Source organism: Bos taurus, chromosome 10 (assembly GCF_002263795.3).
Source record: "Bos taurus isolate L1 Dominette 01449 registration number 42190680 breed Hereford chromosome 10, ARS-UCD2.0, whole genome shotgun sequence".
In the NCBI taxonomy this organism is placed as follows: Eukaryota; Metazoa; Chordata; class Mammalia; order Artiodactyla; family Bovidae; genus Bos; species Bos taurus.
Window position 1 is genome coordinate 50,555,482 of NC_037337.1, and position 24,335 is coordinate 50,579,816.

The 24,335-nt window shown below is 36.1% G+C and overlaps 1 protein-coding gene across 1 annotated transcript; it reads left to right on the plus strand.

Moving 5' to 3' along the window:
* The first annotated feature begins 1,752 nt into the window (after positions 1-1,752).
* Positions 1,753-22,582, plus strand: BNIP2 (BCL2 interacting protein 2). Its single transcript, NM_001040534.2, has 10 exons — positions 1,753-1,948; positions 9,403-9,509; positions 10,396-10,463; positions 10,935-11,111; positions 12,869-13,045; positions 16,112-16,214; positions 16,797-16,928; positions 18,318-18,404; positions 18,526-18,624; positions 21,931-22,582. Exons 2-10 carry the CDS (start codon positions 9,460-9,462, stop codon positions 21,980-21,982), a joined length of 945 nt encoding a protein of 314 aa, NP_001035624.2. The 5' UTR covers positions 1,753-1,948; positions 9,403-9,459; the 3' UTR covers positions 21,983-22,582.
* The last annotated feature ends 1,753 nt before the right edge of the window (positions 22,583-24,335 follow it).

Consider the following 24,335-nt stretch of genomic DNA (forward strand, 5'->3'; position numbering starts at 1 on the left):
TCACCATCTGCAGTGATTTTGGAGCCCAGGAAAATACTCTATCACTGTCTCCATTTTTACCCCATCTATGGATCAGATACCATGATCTTAGCTTTTTGAATGCTGAGTTTTAAGCCAGATTTTTCACCTCTTCTTTCACCCTCATCAAGAGGCTCTTTAGTTCCTCTTCATTTTCTGCCATTAGGGTGGTATCATCTGAGTATCTGAGGTTGTTGATATTTCTCCCCGCAATCTTGATTCCAGCTTATGAGTCATCCAGCCCAATATTTTGCATGATGTACTCTGCATATAAGTTAAATAAGCAGGGTGACAATATACAGCCTTGACATACTCCTTTCCCAATTTTGAACCAGTCTGTTGTTCCATGTCCAGTTCTAATCGTTGCTTCCTGACCTGCATATAGATTTCTCAAGAGGTAGGTCACACTGGTTTGGTATTCCCATCTCTTTAAGAATTTTCCAGTTGATTATGATCTATACAATCAAATGCAGAGTACATCATGAGAAATGCTGGGCTGGAAGAAGCAAAAGCTGGAATCAAGATTGCCAGGAGAAATATCAATAACCTCAGATATGCAGATGACACCACCCTTATGGCAGAAAGTGAAGAGGAACTCAAAAGCCTCTTGATGAAAGTGAAAGAGGAGAGTGAAGAAGTTGGCTTAAAGCTCAACATTCAGAAAACGAAGATCATGGCATCTGGTCCCATCACTTCATGGGAAATAGATGGGGAAACAGTGGAAACAGTGTCAGATTTTATTTTGGGGGGGCTCCAAAATCACTGCAGATGGTGATTGCAGCCATGAAATTAAAAGATGCTTACTCCTTGGAAGGAAAGTTATGACCAACCTAGATAGCATATTCAAAAGCAGAGACACTACTTTGCCAACAAAGGTCCATCTAGTCAAGGCTATGGTTTTTCCAGTGGTCATGTATGAATGTGAGAGTTGGACTGTGAAGAAAGCTGAGTGCCAAAGAATTGATGCTTTTGAAGTGTGTTGTTGGAGAAGACTCTTGAGAGTCCCTTGGACTGCAAGGAGATCCAACCAGTCCATTCTAAAGGAGATCAGTCCTGGGTGTTCTTTGGAAGGAATGATGCTAAAGCTGAAACTCCAATACTTTGGCCACCTCATGTGAAGGGTTGACTCATTGGAAAAGACTCTGATGCTGGGAGGGATTGGGGGCAGGAGGAGAAGGGGATGACAGAGGATGAGATGGCTGGATGGCATCACTGACTTGATGCACATGAGTTTGGGTTAACTCTGGGAGTTGGTGATGGACAGGGAGGCCTGGCGTGCTGCAAGTCATGGGGTCGCAAAGAGTCGGACACGACTGAGCGACTGAATTGAACTGAACTGAAGGGTTTTTCTGAGTTTTACTTCCCCAATGAGACATCAACTATTTTTCCTCCCCTTTTTGCATCCATTTTATTATATAGTGTAAATCATAATGATCAGTAAAGCCAACATAAAGAATATAAAAATGGCTCTTTGAGGCTCAAGGGCAGTGGCCCAGCGCAGGAAGAGGAAGCTCCTGCAGATGTGTAAATGATTGCCAACCTAACATAAACGCTTGACAGCTCCGCTGTCCAAGCTGCTGGAGAAAGCAGAAAGCTGGCGGGAGCGTTAGTTCCTCCTTCCCGGCCCCGCCTGCCGCCACTGAGGGTGTGGGCGTGGGGAGGGACTCACAAGACGCCACGCCTCTGCCTGGGCTTCCTCCAGCTGCGGGGTCTGGAGAAGGTCGGGGTGTTGTCACTTCCTTCGGAGCGGCTCTCTGTATCCGGGTCGGCCGCTGTACTTGCCGCTGTGGCTCAGGGGCTGGGCCCGGGTCTCGCTGCCGTCAGAGAGGAGCAGGCTGCGCTCGGCGCTACCTTCTGCGACCTGGCCGTCAGCCCCACGTCGCCGGCCTGGAGGGGCGAAGAAGACGAGGAGGCCAAGGCTTCCTCCGGGGTAAGTGCCCCTCGGGAAGGCTGGGGGCCGGCGGGTCTGAGCTGAGAACAGGCCTTCGGGGCCTGCCGAAGGGCGCACACCCGGGGCGGTCCGAGAAAGGAAGCCCCGAGCTTTATCCGTTATGGGAGGCGCCCTAGAAACTGCCCGGAGGCGCTTCCCGGATCCCCGCCCCGCTTTGGCCCCCGCCCTTGGCCAGGCTTCTGTTTGCTTTTTGCCACCCTTGCTTCCCCCTCTTCTCCCAACCCTTTTCCATTCGTGGTGGTTGTGCTCGGCTGAGAACCTGCCCTCTTCTCGCCCCCTGCACACTTCCCCGTCTGGGTGCAGTCACTGGGCCCTGTTAGTCCCTTATTTCTCACCAGCGTCGGTCCTGGTACAGAACAAAGGAACTTGGATGTCTAACATGCTCCACACCCTTGGGGAATAGACAAGGAAGCGGCATTTGTAATGGACCTTGATTCGTGAAAAGCTGAGTTCCTGCATGGACACTATCTTTTACTTAAATAGCTAGCACAGGTAGCTTGGGTTTCCTTGGTGCACCTGATGCCATGGATAATCTGCTAGACCAACGCATATTAAATCAGAAATTTATTTGCGTCTATTACGTCGATTTGAAACTTCCCCTTGGTCTGCTGTGCTCTGGCAAGCTCTTTGAGAGCACGGCTTTAGTCATCCAGGTAGTCTTAGCGCCTTCCATATGGTTTAATGAAATGTGTGATTGATTTTTGATGTTGCTTTTTCCCCCCATCTTCACCTTTAAAAAAAAAAAGAATCAGGCTGCTTCTCCTAATGCTTAACTACTTAACTTTTAAAATTTAACGTATTCTTTATCTAAAATTGTATAGGAATTTCTACAATTTGTAAATGGATGTTTCCTCAGAATTTTAACTAAAGTTACTGTATCTAGTTATCCTATAGACCATTTTCTTGATGATCTTGCATATCTTCTCCTTAGTTCTTATCATTTTACATTGTCTCCACACACTCTTTTTAATTTTCATAATCTCTGTTGCAGCATAATATTTTTAGTTTTAGACAGGAAGTATGACAGGTCTCCTTCTGCAAACATAGGACTTGAACTCAATCATCGTAAGTTAGTGTTACTGGTGTCTTTAGGCATTACAGAACCTTTGAAGCTGCTGCTGCTGCTGATCACTTCAGTCGTGTCCGACTCTGTGTGACCCCAGAGACGGCAGCCCATCAGGCTCCCCCGTCCCTGGGATTCTCCAGGCAAGAACACTGGAGTGGGTTGCCATTTCCTTCTCCAATGCATGAAAGTGAAAAGGGAAAGGGAAGTTGCTCAGTCGTGTCCGACTCTTAGCGACACCATGGACTGCAGCCTACCAGGCTCCTCCGTCCATGGATTTTCCAGGCAAGAGTGCTGGAGTGGGGTGCCATTGCCTTCTCCAAACCTTTGAAGCTAAGTTTAGCCAAATCTAGCTTGACAGGCTTATTCTGTAGAAAGTTGCCAGTGAACTGGAGACAGTGCTGTATTAGAAACAATCTAGGTCTAACCTGGAAACCAGGATGTGGTTATTTGCCTCAAATATAGGCTAAAATGGGGATAATAACCCCATATTTTATATGTGATACAGAATTTTTGGTTGGAATGTATGAGATGGATATACGAAGAGTTAGTAAATGGGAACGGAGAAGGCAATGGCACCCCACTCCAGTACTCTTGCCTGGAAAATCCCATGGACGGAGGAGCCTGGTAGGCTGCAGTCCTTGAGGTCCCTGAGGGTCAGACACAACTGAGCGACTTCACTTTCACTTTTCACTTTCATGCATTGGAGAAGGAAATGGCAACCCACTCCAGTGTTCTTGCCTGGAGAATCCCAGGGACGGTGGAGCCTGGTGGGCTGCCGTCTATGGGGTCGCACAGAGTTGGACACGACTGAAGCAACTTAGCAGCAGCAGCAACAGCATTAAATGGGAAAAGCACTGTTTGGAAAATGGTTCTGTTCATTCTTCTGGTGTAATGCTCACAGAAGGAGCAGCAATGGAAAAAGACACCTAAGAAAGGAAGTATATGTATAGCCAGATGAGATAATTCAACCTTGGCTGACTGTGGATCAAAAGATGTCATTTTAAGCTTACACTCTATAAAGCAGAGTGCTAGTATAATGTGATGATAATAATATTCCAAAGTTATACTTTTATATTACATCTAATATTTGTAACTCTAGAAAGTATTATAAGTCAGTTATTAGACTTTAATATTCTTAAAGGTCTCAGAGCTCTCCAGTATGTTCTGCATACTGATAATACAATCAATGTACCTTTTATGGTTGGCATAATTGTACTGTGCTTTGTCTTCACAATTGTGAGAAACAGCGCTATTGTAATTTTTCTTGAATTTTGTATTAACATTTCTGATAGGGTATCACATTTAATTGAGGTATGTAATTGACAGATAACTTTTTTTTAGTTTTATGTATACAACATCATGATTTTGATATTTGTATACATTGCCAAATACATATAATAAGTCTACTTAACATTCATCACCATATTTAGTTATAAAAATTTTTTTCTTATCATGAGAACTTTAAAGATTTACTGTCTTAGCAACTTTCATATATCTAATACAGTGATACTAACCATGCTGTACCTTTCCAGAACTGCTGCTGCTGCTGCTGCTAAGTCGCTTCAGTCGTGTCCGACTCTGTGCGACCCCATAGACGGCAGCCCACCAGGCTCCCCCGTCCCTGGGATTCTCCAGGCAAGAACACTGGAGTGGGTTGCCGTTTGCTTCTCCATTCCAGAACTAACTTACAGCTAAAAGTTTATACCTTTCTACGCCTTTCATCCATTTCACCCACTTTCCACCCTCCACCTCTGGCAACTGCCAGTATGTTCGCTGTCTATAAGCTTTTTCTGTTTTGTTTTCTTAAGATTACACACACATAAGTGAGATCATAACGTGTTTGTCTTTCTCTTTCTGACTTACTTTACTTATGTTACATAATGCCTTCAAGGTCCACCCATGTTGTGGCAGATGGCAGATTTTTTAAATGATTGAATAATATTCCTGTGTGTGTGTTTATCCATTCATTCACCAGTGAATACTTAGGTTACTTGCATATCTTGGCTATTGTAAACAATGCTGCTGTGAACATGGGGGTACACACATCTTTTCTAATTAGTGTTCTAATTGCCTTCTGATGAATACTCAAAGTGGAATTGCTGGATTGTACCGGAATTCTGGTTTCAATTTTTTGAGGAACTTCCTTCCTGTGTTCCATAGTGGCTGCACCAGTTTGCATTCCCACCAAGGATTTCCTTTTCTCCACACCCTCACTGCTGCTTGTTATTTCTGGTCTTTTTGAGAATAGCCCTTCTAAGCTGTTAGTATCTTTGTGTCATTTCATTCTTAAAAACCTACATGCCTCTGCTCTCAAGGAAACAATGAGAAGCAGGCATGTAGGATCTTTACAGAGGTGGATCGGTGACCTTCCTGAACATACAGGCTGGCCGAAAGTATTTTCTGTGTGCTACCAGTACTACCAGCTTCATAGGAAAATGTGAACATGAACATTTGGAACAAGGTCCTTTCGTTTAAATGGGGATGTGAAAGGCTTGCCTAAGCATGTCCTTTTGCCGAACAAAATTGATTTGAGTGTACATGTTGACTACTAGCACTTATTCCACCATCTGTGTTAAACTACATAATAGTGAAGTTGTCATGTAAAATTTTAAGTTATAATTTGGGCATTTCTAAATATGATCTTAATATTTAATTTTTACTTATATTGTTAGGATGCATGAGGAAATCCCCAGTTTCATCTGGGTTGAATTTACCACCACACCTCACTGAAGTCAGCTATACCGTTTTGAATTTATCTCTATCACCACCACTGATAACTGGCATAAGTAATAATGTGCCACTGCTACCACAAGTTTGTTGAGAAATCAAGTGATTCCTGTTGCATTTGGTTGTTTTGACAGTTAGCATCTTAAACTGTTACTTCCCCGTTCTGATTTATTTATATTGTGAGTCAGCGATATCCTGATTTCCTTCAGAGTTGTAGTGCTTGTATTGCTCCTTTCTTGCTTCCTGTTCTTACAACTGCTGATAATGTGGTTCTAAGAACAGTCATCTTTCAAGGACTTTGTAACTTTGCCTAGTTTAAACTTTACCTGGTGTATCAATGTTTTTCCCTCTAAAATTTGTGATGAAATGATTAAGAGGGAACCTATTTTTCTCTACCTCTAGGTCCTGTTTAACAAACTTCAGTAATTATTCCCAAACTAAATATCCATGTCCACATGCTGGGGTGTATTAACATCATGTGACTCAATGATATTAAAGTAAAAATTGAATGAATCAGCTTAGTTAGCTGACAGATTCTGGTTCTCTGTGTTTAAAGTAGTATTTTCACGTAATAGACTTACTGAGGTGGTAAAATAGCTAAAAGACATGGTTTATCTTTTAGAATTGCACAAGGTGTGTGTTTTCTCTTACAAACATGGGATATTTTTACCAGCAGAAATGGACAGTATGTTAGTTGCCCCAAATATTTTCACTAGTCTTTATTGAGGTGTAAGACTTAGCAGGAAGCCTATTTATGTAGTTTAATTAGAAAAATAAGCTTGAGGTTGAGCAAAGCAAATGCTTATTATTCAGTGTTACACCTTACAATTAAATATTTATTTTTCAATTTAACTAGTATTTACAGGCTTGTTAGTGCCAGACACTGTGCTAGATGTTGTAAACATAGAGGTAGCAACCTCCAGTCACTGCTTATATTTTTGAAATATTAAATATTTTTGAGTATGTGAAGTATTTGAAAAAATACTGAGAGCGTCCTGTTATTTTTCCAACACCCAGTACAAATGTGAGACTAAATAATGAAACTTCTCTGGTTATTAAATCTAGGATAAAACATTAGTTCACTTTATAGTGAATATCAAAGGTTTAAATAAGTCAAGATTATTGTATTTTAAGTGTGTTTTCCATTCATTTCTCAAAATTGCTTAAGTTTTTCCCAGAGAATTAAAAATGCCTTATTCCTACATATAAATTAACTGACTTTTCCTAGCAAATATGTTGATGAAGAAAAGACAGCATTTGCTTTTTTTTCTGTTTGCAAGTGGCTCCTAAAAAATGTAAACCTTTTAAAGATTTTTGAAACTCTTAAGCCTAAGTAAGAATTCAAACTGGGAAAAAAGCCTCCCAGTCTTGGCAGAAATAAGAATTTAGTTTATTGTGTGAAATCTAACACTTTAGAAAACTTCTATGTAATTTTGTTATTGTTGTTCTGGAACACAATGGTTTTTTGCTACAGCTTTGTGTATCTTTTGAATGTTATAATGACACAGCAGATAGGCAACCATTAAACATGACCACTGGTTACTCATACATGGTTTTAAAACTTAAATAATTTAGAAGGATTTACTGTGAAAAGCCTCATTCTCCCCATCTCACCTTCTTCTTCCACTGGTGTCAATCACTTTTACCTCTGTTTTAAAACTTCTAGTGATAACTAGTAATACTTTCTGTCTCTTGAGATGTATGTGTTCAGTTCAGTTCAGTCACTCAGTTGTGTCCAACTCTTTGCGACCCCATCGACTGCAGCACACCAGGCTTCCCTGTCCCTCACCAACTCCTGGAGCTTGCTCAAACTCATGTCCATCAAGTCGGTGATGCCATCCAACCATCTTATCCTCTGTCATCCCCTTCTTCTCCTGCCTTCAGTCTTTCCCAGCATCAGGGTCTTTTCCGATGAGTCAGTTATTCACATCAGGTGGCCAAAGTATTGGAGTTTCAGCTCAAGAATCAATCCTTCCAATGAATAATCAGGACTGATTTCCTTTACAATTGACTGGTTTGATCTCCGTGCAGTCCAAGGGACTTCGCAGGTCTTCTCCAACACCACAGTTCAAAAGCATCAGTTCTTTGGCACTCAGCTTTGTTTATGGTCCATCTCTCACATCCATGCACGACTACCAGAAAAACCATTGCTTTGACTGTATGGACCTTTGTTGGCAAAGTAATGTCTCTGCTTTTTAATATGCTATCTAGGTTGGTCATAGCTTTTCTTCTAGGGAGCAAGAGTCTTAATTTCATGGCTGCAGTCACCATCTGCAGTGATTTTGGAGCCCAAGAAAATCAAGTCTGTCACTGTTTCCACTGTTTCCCCGTCTATTTGCCATGAAGTGATGGGACTGGATGCCATGATCTTAGTTTCTTGAATGTTGAGTTTTAAGCTATCATTTTCACTCTCTTCTTTCACTTTCATCAAAAGGCTCTTAGTTCCTCTTCACTTTCTGCCATAAGGGTGGTGTCATCTGCGTATCTGAGGTTATTGATATTTCTCCCTGCAGTCTTGATTCTGGCTTGTGCTTCAGCCAGCCAGGGATTTCATATGATGTCCTCTGCATATACGTTAAATAAGCAAAGTGACAATATACAATCTTGACTTACTCCTCTCCCAATTTGGAACCAGTCTGTTGTTCCATGTCCGGTTCTAACTGTTGCTTCTTGACCTGCATACAGATTTCTCAGGAGTTACTTCACTTTTTAAAGTTAAGTTTACTCATCTATTGACTTACTCTACTGTAAGTAAATCAGATATTCCGTTTATACCTCCTGCCCCTTCAGGTTGCCACAGTTTTTGTTGTACTGCTAACCAGTTGACCTTAATGATTTCTTAAATATATTTAAACCTCTCTTTCATATTCCATCAACCTTGGCAAACTCTAGATCCGTCATTTCATAAACTGAGGATAGTAACACCCATATCCTTCCTTAGAAAAACTGAAACTAAGTTAAAGCATGTGGTTGCGTGAATAGAAATATTCACTAAGATCAGTGTCTGAAAACTCATGCTAAACTACATGAGAAAAGCTTGGTATAGATATGAAATAAAAATATGGCATAATTCATTTACTGAACAGGTGCTGAATAGCCCTCTTTAAGTGGCTCAGAAATCGTGGCATTGGAACTGTGGAGAAGTAAATATAAGAGACAGCTCACCACTTGGGCTCTGCTGAATTAAGAGTATAAATGCTAGTTACTAGTGTTCAATTTCCAGAATTAACCTCTCTCCAAAGGACAGAGAATTTGATGATGGGTCTAGAATAGAGAATATATTTAGTTTTATTATTTGTGTCCCTCAGCCCCAAAATTGCTTTTCCATAATTCACAGTACCTAATAAATGGTAAATCATTTCCTGGACACACACATGTATGTATACATGTAGAATAAGTACTTCACTCCACAGCACCCTTATCACAAACGGTAATTTCTAGAATATATATACTCTGACTCTTTTCTAATTCTTGGGGTGGGGGAGGGGAATGGAAAGTAGTAGTTGCAACCCACTAAAGTTATTTCATAACCAGGGTGAAAGTATGAACTCAAATATAAGATTATTGCATCTTTTCAACAGATAATGTGGAAAATAAGCCTATGAATTTTTTTCTTTCTCTCTCTCTCCTTTTTTAACAGGATTTTGGTACTGTCGATTATCAGGAGTTTGTAGTTGACATTGAATCCAGACTGAGGATGGAGGGGGTAGAACTTAAGGAAGAATGGCAAGATGAAGATTTTCCAATGTGAGCAATGTTTTTAAATGAAAACAAATTCAAAACAGAACTTCACTACTTCTTTACTGAGGTGTCACTTACTAAATGAATATTGATCGGACTCCTTAAAGAAACCCAGTGTTGCAAAATGTTCATTAAGGACTAGTAATAGAGTCTTCAGGATTTCTAGAGGAAGATGGTCTTTAGAAGCCTGCAGGAAGCATTACATTTTATGCGTTTATTTTAAGACAAAAACTTGTTAAGTTAGACAAGGAAAGCTTTCTATATTATCTGGTGAGTGACCGTGACACATTTGTGTGTTTACAGTTCTGTCGGCACTGGTTAGGGTAAGAGAAAGAGAGCAAAGGCAGACCATATGTTTAAGGGGTCCATGCCATTTTGGTTAGAAGACCATCTCAGTGCATAAGAAGATTACTTAGCAGTTGGAATAGGAACAGCTGGTGGAGAGTACTGAGTCATTGCATAGCACAGCATGATAATCATAATATAGAAATGCTGAGCTCAAAAACGTACAATCGTCATTTTCATATTCCCTCAATAAGTGACAGTTTAGCTTCATCGTACATTGTATTGTACATCCCATTAAATTCATGCATTTGAAGTATATTGTAAAGTAATGATTTTTTAAATTTGTTCTGTAGTTGTATTTAAGAGCTGTTACATAGGGATTATATACCTACTTTTATGTGTTACTTATATAGATATGTAAATCAAGTGAGACAGTTTGAAATTTTTCTTTAACAGTAGTTTGTAAATTACTCAAGCTTAAAGAAACATTGCTTTATTCAGTTTTCCGCATAATTGTTTCTATAAGCTATTTTAATAGATCTTTGAATGTCAAAAGATTTTTTATTTTTTTAATTTCTGGGTTAAAAATTATGTCTGTGTGTTTTAGACCTTTACCAGAAGATGATAGTATTGAAGCAGATATATTAGCTGTAACTGGACCAGAGAGTCAGCCTGGTAAGAACTTGACACTTAGAAAATAGACTTTTATCTGTGGTATTTCTTTCTAACACACTTTGTCAAGATATAAATTATACTCCGTTCTTGTTCCATCATAGGGTGCCAAAGGGTAAGTTGACTGTTTAGGAAAGCATTTTTGGAATGCTTTGGAATACTTTGCAAAAACATACCCTTGGGTTTAGAAATTTTGATCATGAAGGAGAGAGGGAAGATGATTTTTAGTAGTAAATAGTGACTGTAAGTTCTGCTTCTGTTTTTTAAAAAGGCATATCCTTACTGGGATGTGTCAGCTTGCTGTGATACAGAAGCAGTAGTGATCAAAGTCCAAAGTTTGTAAGTAAGGGCTTTGGAATTGTTTAATGAATGTTATTTTCTCAAGAATAAAGTGATTAAAGTTCCCTTATTCGATTTATGGATGTAAGCATTTTTTCTAAATATATCTTTGATTTTTCTTTTTAACCATTCCAGGCTCACTAGAAGTTAATGGCAATAAAGTGAGAAAGAAACTAATGGCTCCCGACATTAGCCTAACTCTGGACCCTAGTGATGGCTCTGTGTTGTCAGATGATTTGGATGAAAGTGGGGAGATTGACTTAGATGACTTAGATACGCCATCGGAGGACAGTAATGAATTTGAGTGGGAAGGTAGGTGTTTCATTGATTTTACCTGACCTTTATTAATGATTGTGTTCATGTATATACATAGTGGCATTTTCACTTGACCATGAAACCAACTAAAATCAATGATTAAGGGATTTTATTGAAATAAGATATTATCAGTTCTAAAGTTCATGTATAGGTTGTAAAGATACAAAATTTGGCTAACGTTGAATATTATGGCTTTCCAAACTGTTTATAGTAGATTACATGTGGCTTTATTTTAATTGCCTAGTGCTATAAAGTTATGTCTTTCCATTTTGCTTCCATATATTGCTTGATAATTACAGCGTGTTCTTTTATTCAGTCAATCAACTGAGAGGGAAAGCACTGAAAAACATATTTTAGGGAATTCTTAAAAGTAGTTAAGAATTTGCAGAGAGGGAGTTCTATAGGGAAGGTTTAGAGGTGTGTTTTTTGAGTTTTTTTTTTTAGTGGGTTCATCTGATAGTGCTGCACTTTGTAAATGACCAGCTTGAACTAATGTGGTCTCCTTGACTCCACTCTTAGATTTGTTATCATTAGCTATTTGGAATTGAAAGGAATTGGCATGTGTTTTGCTTTGCATGCTTCCTTTAGTTAGATAATTGCTGTCTAGTATCTTTGTAGTTGGGAATAATTTTTATATATATATATATTTCATCTTTTAAGTGACCTTTGCTTCCAAGCAAAAGTTTAGCACTAGGTATGTTATCCACAATAAAGAGTAAGATTCTTAATGTACTTTATCTTTTGTTCTTTTTTCTTCCCCATTTTACTGGTTCAATAAGCAATCCAGTAGTAAACAATATTTTATAAAGATACTGAAATAGTTTTCTGCCTATGTGTTTTGTCTCTTCTTTCTTTAATGCTGCTGTAGTCATTTCCTGGAAGGATATTTTCCGTTAACAACTTTGTCTTGGAAACAGACAACTAACATACAGTAGGTTTCCCCTTCCCCCATTTCTTGGTAAGGACTGTGATACTAAAATTTTGAAATTCATTACATCATGAAAAATCAGCTAAAATGCAACCTTAAGGTGTAAATCATACCTGATCACTGGTGCTTGTGCTTTGGCTAATGTCAATTTAAAATAGACTTTTGCATGTACACTTTGGAATATTATCAAATAATTTTCTGCTTTACGAAACTGATCAAATGAGAAGTAACTATTGACTTGTTAACCACTTTCTATCTGGTATTATAATGTTTGGGGAATAATTTATGTGTTCAACAACAAAAAACACTCGCACCCAGTGAGTTGCTTTAGTTAACATAGTGGTAACTATCTGTCAAGAACAGTGTTGTCAACAGAATCTGCAAATTGTAGATATACATTGTACTGCAGTTAGGTCCTCTGAATTAAGCAATACAAAAAAAGTTAAAGAACTATGATTTCCAAAAATAAAATGGCCTTATATCAAGAGTAAGCCTTTTCCTCTATTATGGAAGAAATATTTAAAATTCCACAAACAGGGAACTCTACTCAATATTATGTAACAACCTAAATGGGAAGAGAATTTGGAAAAAAAATAGATACATGTATATGTATAACTGAATCACTTTGCTGTACATATGAAATTTTCACAACATTGTTACTCAATTATATCCCAATATAAAATAAAAAGTTAAAAAATATTCCACAGAAGTTATAATAAAAAATATTCTCTGAACAGTCTAATTAGATAGTAAAGTGGTTAACATGTAATTTGATTTTTATTGTGTAAGTAACAATCTATGAATCAAAAATCTTTTATTTTGACAGATGATCTTCCAAAACCCAAGACTACTGAAGTTATTAGGAAAGGCTCAATTACTGAATATACAGCAGCAGAGGAAAAGGAAGATGGACGACGCTGGCGCATGTTCAGAATTGGAGAACAGGACCACAGGGTTGATATGAAAGCAATTGAACCCTATAAGAAAGTTATCAGCCATGGAGGTAAGAGTTACCAAAGATTTTTCAGATTTTTTAATACGCTATCAGAATCTGAATGCTTAGAGAATCTTTCCTTTGAGATATTAACATAATTTTGAAAGTATAATAAACATTGTGTCCTTTTAGAAATGTAACAGGCTTGAAGTAAAAGAATAAAACATTTAAAAATTGTTAATATACACATACAATAAGTTCCAAAAGTATAAGAGTATACAATGAAAACTATCTCCCTCCACCCTTATCCCTAAACACCCTTAAACTGGGACTTAACACTCTCCTCTTTTTATCCATTTATACCCCAATACTTTGGCCATCTGATGCGAAGAGCTGACTCATTTGAAAAGACCCTGATGCTGGGAAAGATTGAGGGCAGGAGGAGAAGGGGACGACAGAGGATGAGATGGTTGGATGGCATCACCGACTCGATAGACATGGGTTTGGGTGGACTCCGGGAGTTGTTGATGGACAGGGAGGCCTGGCGTGCTGTGATTCATGGGGTCGCAAAGAGTCAGACACGACTGAGCGACTGAACTGAATTGAATTTATATGGAGTAAAATACTCTAATCCTTTGTTTTCTTTTTACAGTCTTTGCAAATTCCTTTGTTAATTTTCCATATTCATTGAGAGAAAACTGACATGTAACATTGTATATAAGTTTAAGGATTCATTGAGAGAAAACTGACATGTAACATTGTATATAAGTTTAAGGTATAATATATGTTGATTTGATGCATTCTGTATTGGGAATGATTGCCACCATAGCATTTGTTAACACTTGCATCACATCACATAATTACCAATTCTTATTTGTGGTCGGAACATTTAGGTCTAGACTACCCTTTTAGCAACTTTTAAGTACATAATAGATATTGTTAACTCTGTTAACTGTTGTCACCATGTAGTACATTACTCCCCAGAAATTACTTATCTTCTGACTGGAAGTTTGTACTTTGACTGTTATTTCCCCTTTTATCCCATCTCTGGTAATTACCGTTCTAATCTCTGTTCCTGAGAGTTTAGATATTTTAGATACAAATGATACAGAGTATTTATCTTTCTTGTTTCATTAGAAATGCTCTAATCTTAAGTGCATAATTCACTGAGTTTTGACAAATGCCTATATAACCATATATACTCATATAATCTACACTATCTAGACAGACAGAACATTTTCATTGCCCCAGAAAATTCTCTGGTACTCCCTCTCAATGAATACCCTCTCTGCAGTAACCACTATTGTAATGCCTACCCCATGGTTAGTTTTGCCTGTTACGAAATTTCCTGTATCTGGAATCACAGTTTACACTCGTCTGCTTTCACTCAGCGTAATGATTTTGACATTTATCCTTGCTGTTGCATGTATCTGCAGTTCATTCCTTGTTACTGCTGATTTGTTTATCCATCTCTATTTTGATGGGCCATGTGAGATTTTTCCAGTCTGAGCTATTATGATTAAAACTGCTGTGAGCATTGTTGTACAAGTCTTTGTGTTTATAAATACAACCTGGCCCTTTAAAATATGATTCTTAATTTACCTTAAAACTGTGAACAAATCACTTAGCTTTACCACAAAGTAGAGAATTCATTCTGCATTTTTATGGAACACGTACTTTGTGTATTTCTGGAATATACAAATATAAGGCTTGGTTCCTTAAGAAATTTACAAGTCAAATAGGAAAAGCTGTGAAGTACAGCTATAATTTCTATCATTCTGACTGTCCTGTATGTAGAAGTTTGCATAGTCACTCTCTAAATAGCACCAGAATGTTACTCTGTAGATCCTGTCATATAACCTGAATTCCTCCTAATGCAGGACAAGGTGCCACACAGGTCAAGCAGATTGGTTTTTTCACATAGTCATTTCTGCTTAATTTACTCTCTGCCAAATGCTTTCTCCTGCTTATTTCTATGGTCTTCATTCATTTGAAAACAAATCACGTGAATGCTTGCATTTGCATTATTCTGCCTAGTTTAGTCTTACGCAGTGAAGAAAACAGGATAATATGGATCAGGAAGTCCACAGATAATGTATTAATTCAGCTCCATTCATTGGAAGCAAGTTGTGAGACCTGCCTCATGGTTTAAACCTAATATTTTTGAGACATAGCACTTTATTTAAGAGAAAATAGTAATTAGGGCCATTTTGTCCTACTGAGTTACTGCAATGTGTTTCGTGACTAAGGGGTTAAGAAAGGTTGTGAAGATTCTAATGAAGTGTTCAACCTGTTCAGTGCATGTTTGTAAACAACAGGAATGAAAGTTAAAGCAGAAATACTTGTTGCTGGTTACAGCTTAATATCTATTATAATTAAAACATTTACATTTTAGAGATTATAATTAAAACATGTTTTAGTGCTGTTTTTCTTCATTTAGTCTTATATCAGAGATATAATCTTTTCTTACTTTGTAAGACCCTAAAAGCTACAAAATGCTAGACATCACTGAATGTGAAACTATTTTTACATGTACTATTTACATGTAAAAAAAAGTTGCATAAGAATGTTTTATTGCAGATGTTGTATATTCTTGGATTATATCATTCTGTCTACTTGATAAAATAGGGCTAGCTTTTTGAGTATGCTAATTTAAGTGGGTTTCTGGTTTATATGGCCACCATTTCCTCATCAAATTTTATTGTTTTTGAGAAGAGAGGATTTATTTATTTTTTTTTTAAATTTTATTTTATTTTTAAACTTTACAATATTGTATTGGTTTTGCCAAATATCGAAATGAATCCTCCACAGGTATACATGTGTTCCCCATCCTGAACCCTCCTCCCTCCTCCCTCCCCATACCCTCCCTCTGGGTCGTCCCAGTGCTCTAGCCCCAAGCATCCAGTATTGTGCATCAAACCTGGACTGGCAATGCCATTCTCCCAAATCTTCCCACCCTCTCCCAAGAGAGGATTTAAAGATCTTTGTAAGACTATACAAGGTCAGACCAATGACAGCAAAAAATATACTTTTTGATTCAGAAATGTGTGGAACATAAACCACTATAATTTATCAACTATAAATGATATCCCCTGAAAAGGCTTCAGAGTGTAATCATACTGGTTTCTTTTTCAGGGTATTATGGAGATGGATTAAATGCCATTGTTGTGTTTGCTGTCTGTTTTATGCCTGAAAGTGGTCAACCTAACTATAGATACCTGATGGACAATCTCTTTAAGTAAGTAGATCATCACAATATTTGGAAAGAACTGAGTAAGTCAGATCTCTAAGAAAGTACACTTTATTTAGCTAGGTAAAAATTGTAAATATCCTGGTTCTGGTTCCTTAAGTCTGTTATTTGGCATTCTGAAACTATTCCAACTCAACAGAAGAACTGTCATTCTAAAACTGGAAGGGGTATTACAGATTATTTGTTCCAACTTCTTTATTTTACATTTGAGGACCCATTAAGTGCTTTATTGTGGGAAATTTCAAACATATACAAAGGTAGAGAGAAATATATTAAATCTTTGTCTAACTCTCACCCACTTCCACAATTATCAGTTTATACATTATTCCCATAAATACTTCCCTCATGATATAATTTTGAAGCAAATCCCTGCAAAGTATTTATCATCTATAAACATTTCAATGTGTATTTCTAAAAGAAAGAAGTTTTGTTTTTTTTTTCTTTAAAAGGCAATAATACTAATAGAGTTTTGAATTTTTGCTTTCAGTGAAGGAGAGGGAAGGGAATTGTGTTATTTGGATAAACCTGGTTTGGTTCTGCATAGCAGTGTTTAAGACTTTATTTTTATAGGTATGTTATTGGCACTTTGGAGCTGTTAGTAGCAGAAAACTACATGATAGTTTATTTAAATGGTGCAACAACTCGAAGAAAAATGCCCAGTCTGGGATGGCTCAGGAAATGCTATCAACAAATTGATAGAAGGTATTGTAAATACAAGTTAAAAGCTAGTCTGAATAAATTTTATAATGTCCTTATTAGTTTAAAATTTATTTTCTGTTACCACTTACAGGTACCATGTATCTACTTCATAAATTACATTTACTAATTTCATAGCAAGTTTCTGTTTTCAGACTTATAAAATTGCTCTTTATTTCTCTTTTGTACCACATCAGACATTTTCCTATAGTTTATATTTTGAGAAAGGATGGGGAATTCAGTACATTTCCTATTTTATTACATTCTGGGTTTTGCTTCATTTATAGTGCTTAGTTGAAGAAGGAAATGGCAAACCACTCCAGTTTCTTGCCTGGAAAAGTCCATGGACAGAGGAGCCTGGTGGGCTACAGTCCATGGGGTCACAAAGAATCGACCATGACTGAGCACATAGTGCTTACTGTATTTCGTTATTTATGATGCTTATTTATCTGTAATCTTTCTTTGGAGTGAGCTCTAGAATTGTATTCTTCTGAGAGTCGTGCATGCTGATAGAAGGAATTTTGATTCTCTCTTTGGTTTGATTTGACCACAGCTAATTCAGAGTAGTTTAATCAACTCAGGTCTATGAATAGGTTTCTCTTCATACATGAACATGACATTGGCTGGTTCATGTAATTTTTTAGTGTTTAATGATTATGATAAGTGTAAACTATAACAATAAAACAGCAGTTTTTATTTCATCATTTTAAGTTTTCTGGGATAATGCATTTAACTTTCAATCAGAATTTTAGACTTGGTGTTGGCGGTGGTGGTTTAGTCACTAAGTCGTGTCAGACTCTTGCGACCCCATGGGCTGTAGCCCACCAGGCTCCTCTGTCCATGAGATTCTCCAGGCAAGAATACTGGAGTGGGTTGCCATTTCCTTCTCCATTTAGACTCCATAAGAATACATTAGATCTGATTCATGTTGCCTGTTCCCTAGGTGATTTCCCCTCTCATCTTTCTGCCTGCCCAGTGCCTTTCATGTTGTTGAAGAAATCAGTAACAGTTTCCCCTCCATTCCTGAGAAATGAAAAGAGCTTACTTTTATATTCATCATTGACCTCTACCCCTGACTGACAGAGTCCTGAAGACAAGTTGTATACTAGGAGACGTTTAATAACAGGCTACACTGTGAAAATAAATATGAATGAAGTAGAATTAATTTCATGGCAGTGGGAAGGGCCATTTCAATTTAGGAGTGCTTTTTGTTTTATCTTTTGTTGTCTTTAGTAATATATCTAAATGACAGCTCTTGAATGAGGGTTTTTTTGTTGTTTTTTTTTTTCAGTTTTTTGTATAGACTTGCACAAACTTATTGATGACTTAGCTTTTCTTCTAGCATTAGAATTTGTAGAGTTTTTTCAAACTTTTTTTTTTTTTTTTTAACTCCAGGTTACGGAAAAACCTAAAATCTCTAATCATTGTACATCCCTCTTGGTTTATAAGAACACTTCTGGCTGTTACAAGACCATTTATTAGGTAATTTTCTGAGAGCCATTAACTCAAAAAAAAAAAAAAATCTACAAACTCTTTGTGTGAATGTTTTGTCAATTCTGTTGGTCAAAAATATTAAGGTATTTATCTTTATTTTTTTCTATAGCTCAAAATTCAGCCAAAAAATTAGATACGTCTTTAATTTGGCAGAACTAGCAGAGCTTGTCCCCATGGAATATGTTGGAATACCAGAATGCATAAAACAGTATGTTGTGTTTTATTTATTTCATTGTATTTGGATCTTTATATTTTGATATACAAGAGGTAAATATTTCGGCACCTATTCTTTCTCCCTTCATATATTATAAATATTTTGTAACTGCTCTTTTTTTTATAACGAAGAAAAGGGGGAAGAAGACACTTTTTAACACCTTCCTTTTAAGTCACCATTTTCTTTGGGGTATCAGTTGAAGTAGGAGAAATTGTTTCTGGTTTGGTTCATTTATAATTTTAAAGACTAGTGACAGTCTAAGAGATGATTCTTGATTGGTCAGTACTAAAGCACATTCTCCACACCTGAACATGCTGCTCTTTAAATTTAAGTAAGCTCATTATGGCATCAAATAATCATATTACTAGGGAAATAAAATATATTTATATCAGCCTAACCTTGATACTTTTCAGTGGCTGTAATTTGTTCTGTTTACCAAATTTACTTATGTAACTTCTAGAAGGACTTAGCAGAAGGCTGTTAACATAAATACTTGAGTATCACAGTGCTATAATGTAGAAAAATGTTTCTTTGTTCTAATAATCTGAGGTTTTAGTTTGTTGAATATATCAACACCACGTTTCTTACGTCAGTTCTGACTTTCTATATAGTGTATTAAGTATTTTTGCGTTTGCCTACAAACTTGAGTTTGTTGTTAGAGCCTTTTTTTTTTTAATTTTTGTTCATCTTCATAACATGTATATTTACTAAAATAACTCTTCCCCACCAAGGTATGAAGAAGAAAAGTTAAAAAAGAAAAAGAAAAGGTATATGCACACCTTGACTGGGTTGCATCTAGACTAGTCCATTTGCATTGCACAGACTAACTCTTCCTTATCGGTTGGTTAGCTTGTAGACAAAGATAACAGCATTTGTAAATATAAATATACCCCAGGACCCATATATGCAGTGAATCCAAAGTTCGTGCTGCTGAGTGTGGCTTGGATTCTCTCTACATAGAAAATAAAGGCCAGTTAGAAAATAAAGGCCACTTAATAATGCCAGTTAGAAAATAAAGACCACGTCTCCTTCCTCCTTTTGGTATAAATAACAGATGGTAAATTCCTAAGAATGCTCTTTGAAATATCAATTACTTATAATACCTTACCAATTTGTGCTTTTGAAATATTTATGTTCTTTTTTAATATATCAGATTTCCCCCCTGGGGTTGATAATTATATTTACAATGCAGATATTCTTTGGCTAACCAACATTGATTTCCTTGTATGCTTAAACAATGGCCTGCTAACTAGTCAAATTCTCCATGTGATAAAATACCTAAAAGTTCAATGTACCATTTGATAGTTAAACACTCTGCTTTCCATCTTTAATTTAATTTTGAATACTTCTGCTTTGAGCATAACAGACTGTCATCTGTTAATATGTTAGCATAGAAGATGAAAGGCAAGGGTATAAATTAGTACTATTTTATATAGTAATTTAGAAAAGTACAGGATTTAGATCTGACTTGTTAATGGATTTTTAAAATATTGACAATTAAATCAGCAAAACAGATTCATACAATCTTTCATAAGAGTTAAGGCGTGAGATTTATTTATTATTTGGACCACTGTGAGGAATTAAAGCTGAAATATTCTTAACTTCACATTTAACTTCAAACACATTTTGGTTCTGTTGATGAGCAAGAATTCAGTTGACCACATGATCAAATCATAGCTTTACATTTCTATATGACACTTTACAGCTAAACATTTTTAGATAGAGATAAGAACAATGGTTTTAGATCTTGCTCATTTCTCACTCCTCTCAGGGCATTGGTGTGCACTTGCCAGACAACTGGCTGAAATATAGTCTGTAATTATAGAATATTTTGAAGGCAGCTGCTTCATAGATTTCGAGACGATTGCCTTTGTGGATGAAATCTGCTGTGTTGTATCTTTTTACAAAATTCTTAGTTAAGTAACTTAGGCACCAGAAAAAAAGTGGAATTGTACTTTTTATTTAAATGTATTGTTTGAAACTTACAAATACTCTTTTTATCTTGACTTTTTTTTAACTTTTGTTTTATTTAACCTTAAATAGAATCATTACATATATCTTTCAGGCACTTCTTAGTTTTTGTACAAAGTTTCTTTAGCCTTGAAAAATAATCCTTGTCAGCTTGAAAATGGCAACATTCAAGTTTAAAAATAGAAGGGCATGTTTTTAATATCAAATTAACAGAAGCTACCTGTGGGGAACTTACTCAAGGTAAAATCTCTATAATGAGTACTGGTGATAGGAAGATTCAGAGCTAAGTATGCTTAAATATAGCAGTTTTAGATGTTGGTTTCAAACAACTCAGTGTAAGTGTAGCCAGATAGATGTTGACTGTTAAAATGTTTGAACAGAGTTTTAAAATAAAGCAATTATGAAATTAGTTCATAGTGATATTTCAGATGTTGAAAAGATTGATGTATATATTGCATGCCTTATCAAGAATATGTACCTTTCAAATTTTTGATACCAGTATAACTAATATTTTTAAATGTTGTTAATCTGGCTTTACCACAGGCCAAGGCTTTGGTCATAATAATAGAAACAAGTGTGAAAAGTATCTTCATATATCATACCAAGATGTTTTAAACTCCATCAGTGATTCAAAGTACTACAAATAAAAATATACAAATATAATAGTTATAAATTGTTGTACATTATCTGTGAAGGGTTGTCTGTAAGTTTCTTGTGGTTAATTACATAATTCTCCTAATTTTTAATCTACATCTAGATATTTCTGATTATTAAATTCTGTGACTTCTTACTATCAAGATAAATGAAAAGCATTCAAATTCTTAGTGTACCAGTAAAATTCTGGAGAATAATTATGGCATCCATAAATATGTACTTTCATCACTGAACTTAAAAATACAAATTGATCAGTTGGTGGCAGTTGTGGCATTTAAATATATCAGTTAACAAAATAGTTTTTGACAAGTTATTTTTCCTGCCACTCAGATCACTTAGCTCCCTGCCCCAGCCATGTTACAGTTCAACATCTTAATATGCCTGTTGTAATTTGAACTTCTAATAAAATTTATGTGCATTTGTATATGAAGTATCTTATACTTCTTAGGAAAAAAACAGCAGCAGCAGTCACATTCTTGCCAGTGTCCTCTTGCCTTTAAAAGTTACCTTTTCCTGGTTGGGAGAATGTTTGGTAACCTTTTTACTATGTCTGCTTCTTTGCAAAGCTTTGTTTTTAACAGAATAATAATCTATGGTAAAATTTGTCATTATTTTTAAAAAGAAAATTGATCATTTGCTGATAACTTATTATCTGTATTATTTTTCATTAAACAGAGTTGATCAAGAGCTTAATGGAAAACAAGATGAACCGAAAAATGAACAGTAAGTTTGGCATCTAGTCCAAACACAACTGAAGAATGTGCTGATGAAGCAGTGCTTTTTTGCATTTATAATGCATTTATTGGTCCTGATTTTTATGTAACCTGTTACAGAATTGACTTGAGTTTTTCTTAATGGACTTTTGTATAAGGGACTGTTCACTGCTGTATTGGTTTGCAGATCTCTTGAATTTAGTTCTTTACTAGCTAATTATATTGTAATCATTTTATACTTTATATTGCTAAATAGCAGAGAACCACACTTTATATAAAGCAATTTTTGCATTTGTTTGTTAAATGATGCATTTTCTTCAGTAAAATATTTATATGCCTAAATGGAAAAAGGAAAGAGATAATATATATTTTTATGTTTTTGAGCAATATTTTTTAATGTATACCTTTCTTGTGGACAAATATGCAGGTAAATAAGACCATGATTTTTTTAAAGTGCATGTTAGAAGTTTTGTTTTTGTAAATGGTTAAATATACTTCCTGGGTCACTTCGAAAATATGCTTTTAAGGTGAGGGACAGTTAAACTGGTTTTCATGAATATTCAAAGGTCGTGTACATAATCTAAGTAGATTAGTACCATTCTGAACATTTTTCTCACTTAACATTTATTGTTTCTTAATTCAGACACAAATACAAGTATATTGCACACTTTTTTTTAAAAGACAAATCAAAAAGCCATTTCTAGAATTAGAGAATTTAAAGAGGTTAAGAATTGGAGTTTGTGTGTATATATGTATATTTTGGACATTTTATCTTCTGGCCAAAAGTCAAAACTTCATAAAAATGTTAGGTTTGTTCACTAATGTGAAATAAGCTATGTGTCCAGGATATCACTCTTATGAATTTGTGTGAGTGCAGTGTAATAGTTAGAGAATGTGATGAGTTACTCGCTGTCACGTCTTCTCTTTAGAAAACAGGGCTGCTTTTTTAACTGCGTTCAATGTGGGCACTTTACCAAAACACTTTCCTATCAGGTGTTCGACCTAGTTAGGTGTGGTGTGTTTTCACATTTTCTGTTAAATTGTGTTGACAGTACTGTAAACTAAGTTATTTTGTAAGTCTTAGAGCATCATCATACTGTGGTGTTGCGGATGACTCATTTGGTATAAGCATATAAAGTCCTTGTTTAATTTGGTAAGTACCTTGACTCTACATTGAAATTGTACTTATGCCCCCAGGTAGAACTTAATTACACACAAAATCATCCAGAAGCAACAGATTGGTCTAATATATTTGTGGGACTCATATATTTGGTGAACTCAGTACTTGTCTAATTTAAGGGTCATACCATACTCCAGACCTTCACATAAGGTAATTTATATGAAAAGAGTAGTGAAATTGAGAAGAATGAGAGCTAAACCTTCAAACTTTATTCTATCCTAGATTGGCTTTTATCATTACTGTTTTCAGTATAAACTTTTCTATTACAGAAGAGAATTTCCTTTACTCTTTGTCCTCTCCACTCATAAACTTGACACGCTAACCCAAGTCCTATTTTGAGAGAGGCTGGAGGATTCCCAGGATGAGACTTTTCCCTCAGCAGCCCTCTGACTTGACTTGGATCCAGCAGTTGTAGGCAGATCCTGAACTATCGTCATTACAGTGACTAAAACCAAAACCATATTGCTTGCTCAGATCTTAGAAATACTTTGTGTTGCAAATGCAAACTAACAATTTAGGCACAATAAATTCCTTCTGAATTTATTACATGAGAATTATGAATAAAGGATCATACTGAATTTATTTGTGATTAGAGTGTATATTTGTAGAGTGCTTTAAGTGATTTTTTTTTCATCTGAAAAGTAGTTTCAAACTGGGCTGAGCTTTTTAATAAGTGACTTTTCTCCCCACTTAGTACCCAGTTCTTCAGTTTCAGCCTGTTACTGTTTATTGACTTTTGCTTTCACAAGCATTGTTCCTGACTATAGATACAACTTGTTGCAAAAGTGGTGCATATTCCTACTCTTTTTTTTTTGAAGGAGAGGTAGCCTATATTCTATTAGAACATTAAAATTCAGAGGGAATGTGATATAAGCAAAGGGGTGTGCTATCAATCACTACATTTAAAAGAATACCTGTTCTAACCTATACCTTAATGGAATCTGGTCCAGGGACATGCCCCATAATGTTTCATAACTATGAGACTGAAGATCATAAAACGTAGGCTAGAGGAAAAGTATTTATTAAATTGTTATTTATAAATAGTAATGTGACTATGTGACATTTTCCCTGTATCATTTAATTTTAATTTTCCATTACTGATTAAGATAAATAGATAGAATTGTGTTTTATCTTTCTGCTGGGATCATGGATTTAACTTAATTTGATGCTTCTGTCACTATTTTTTG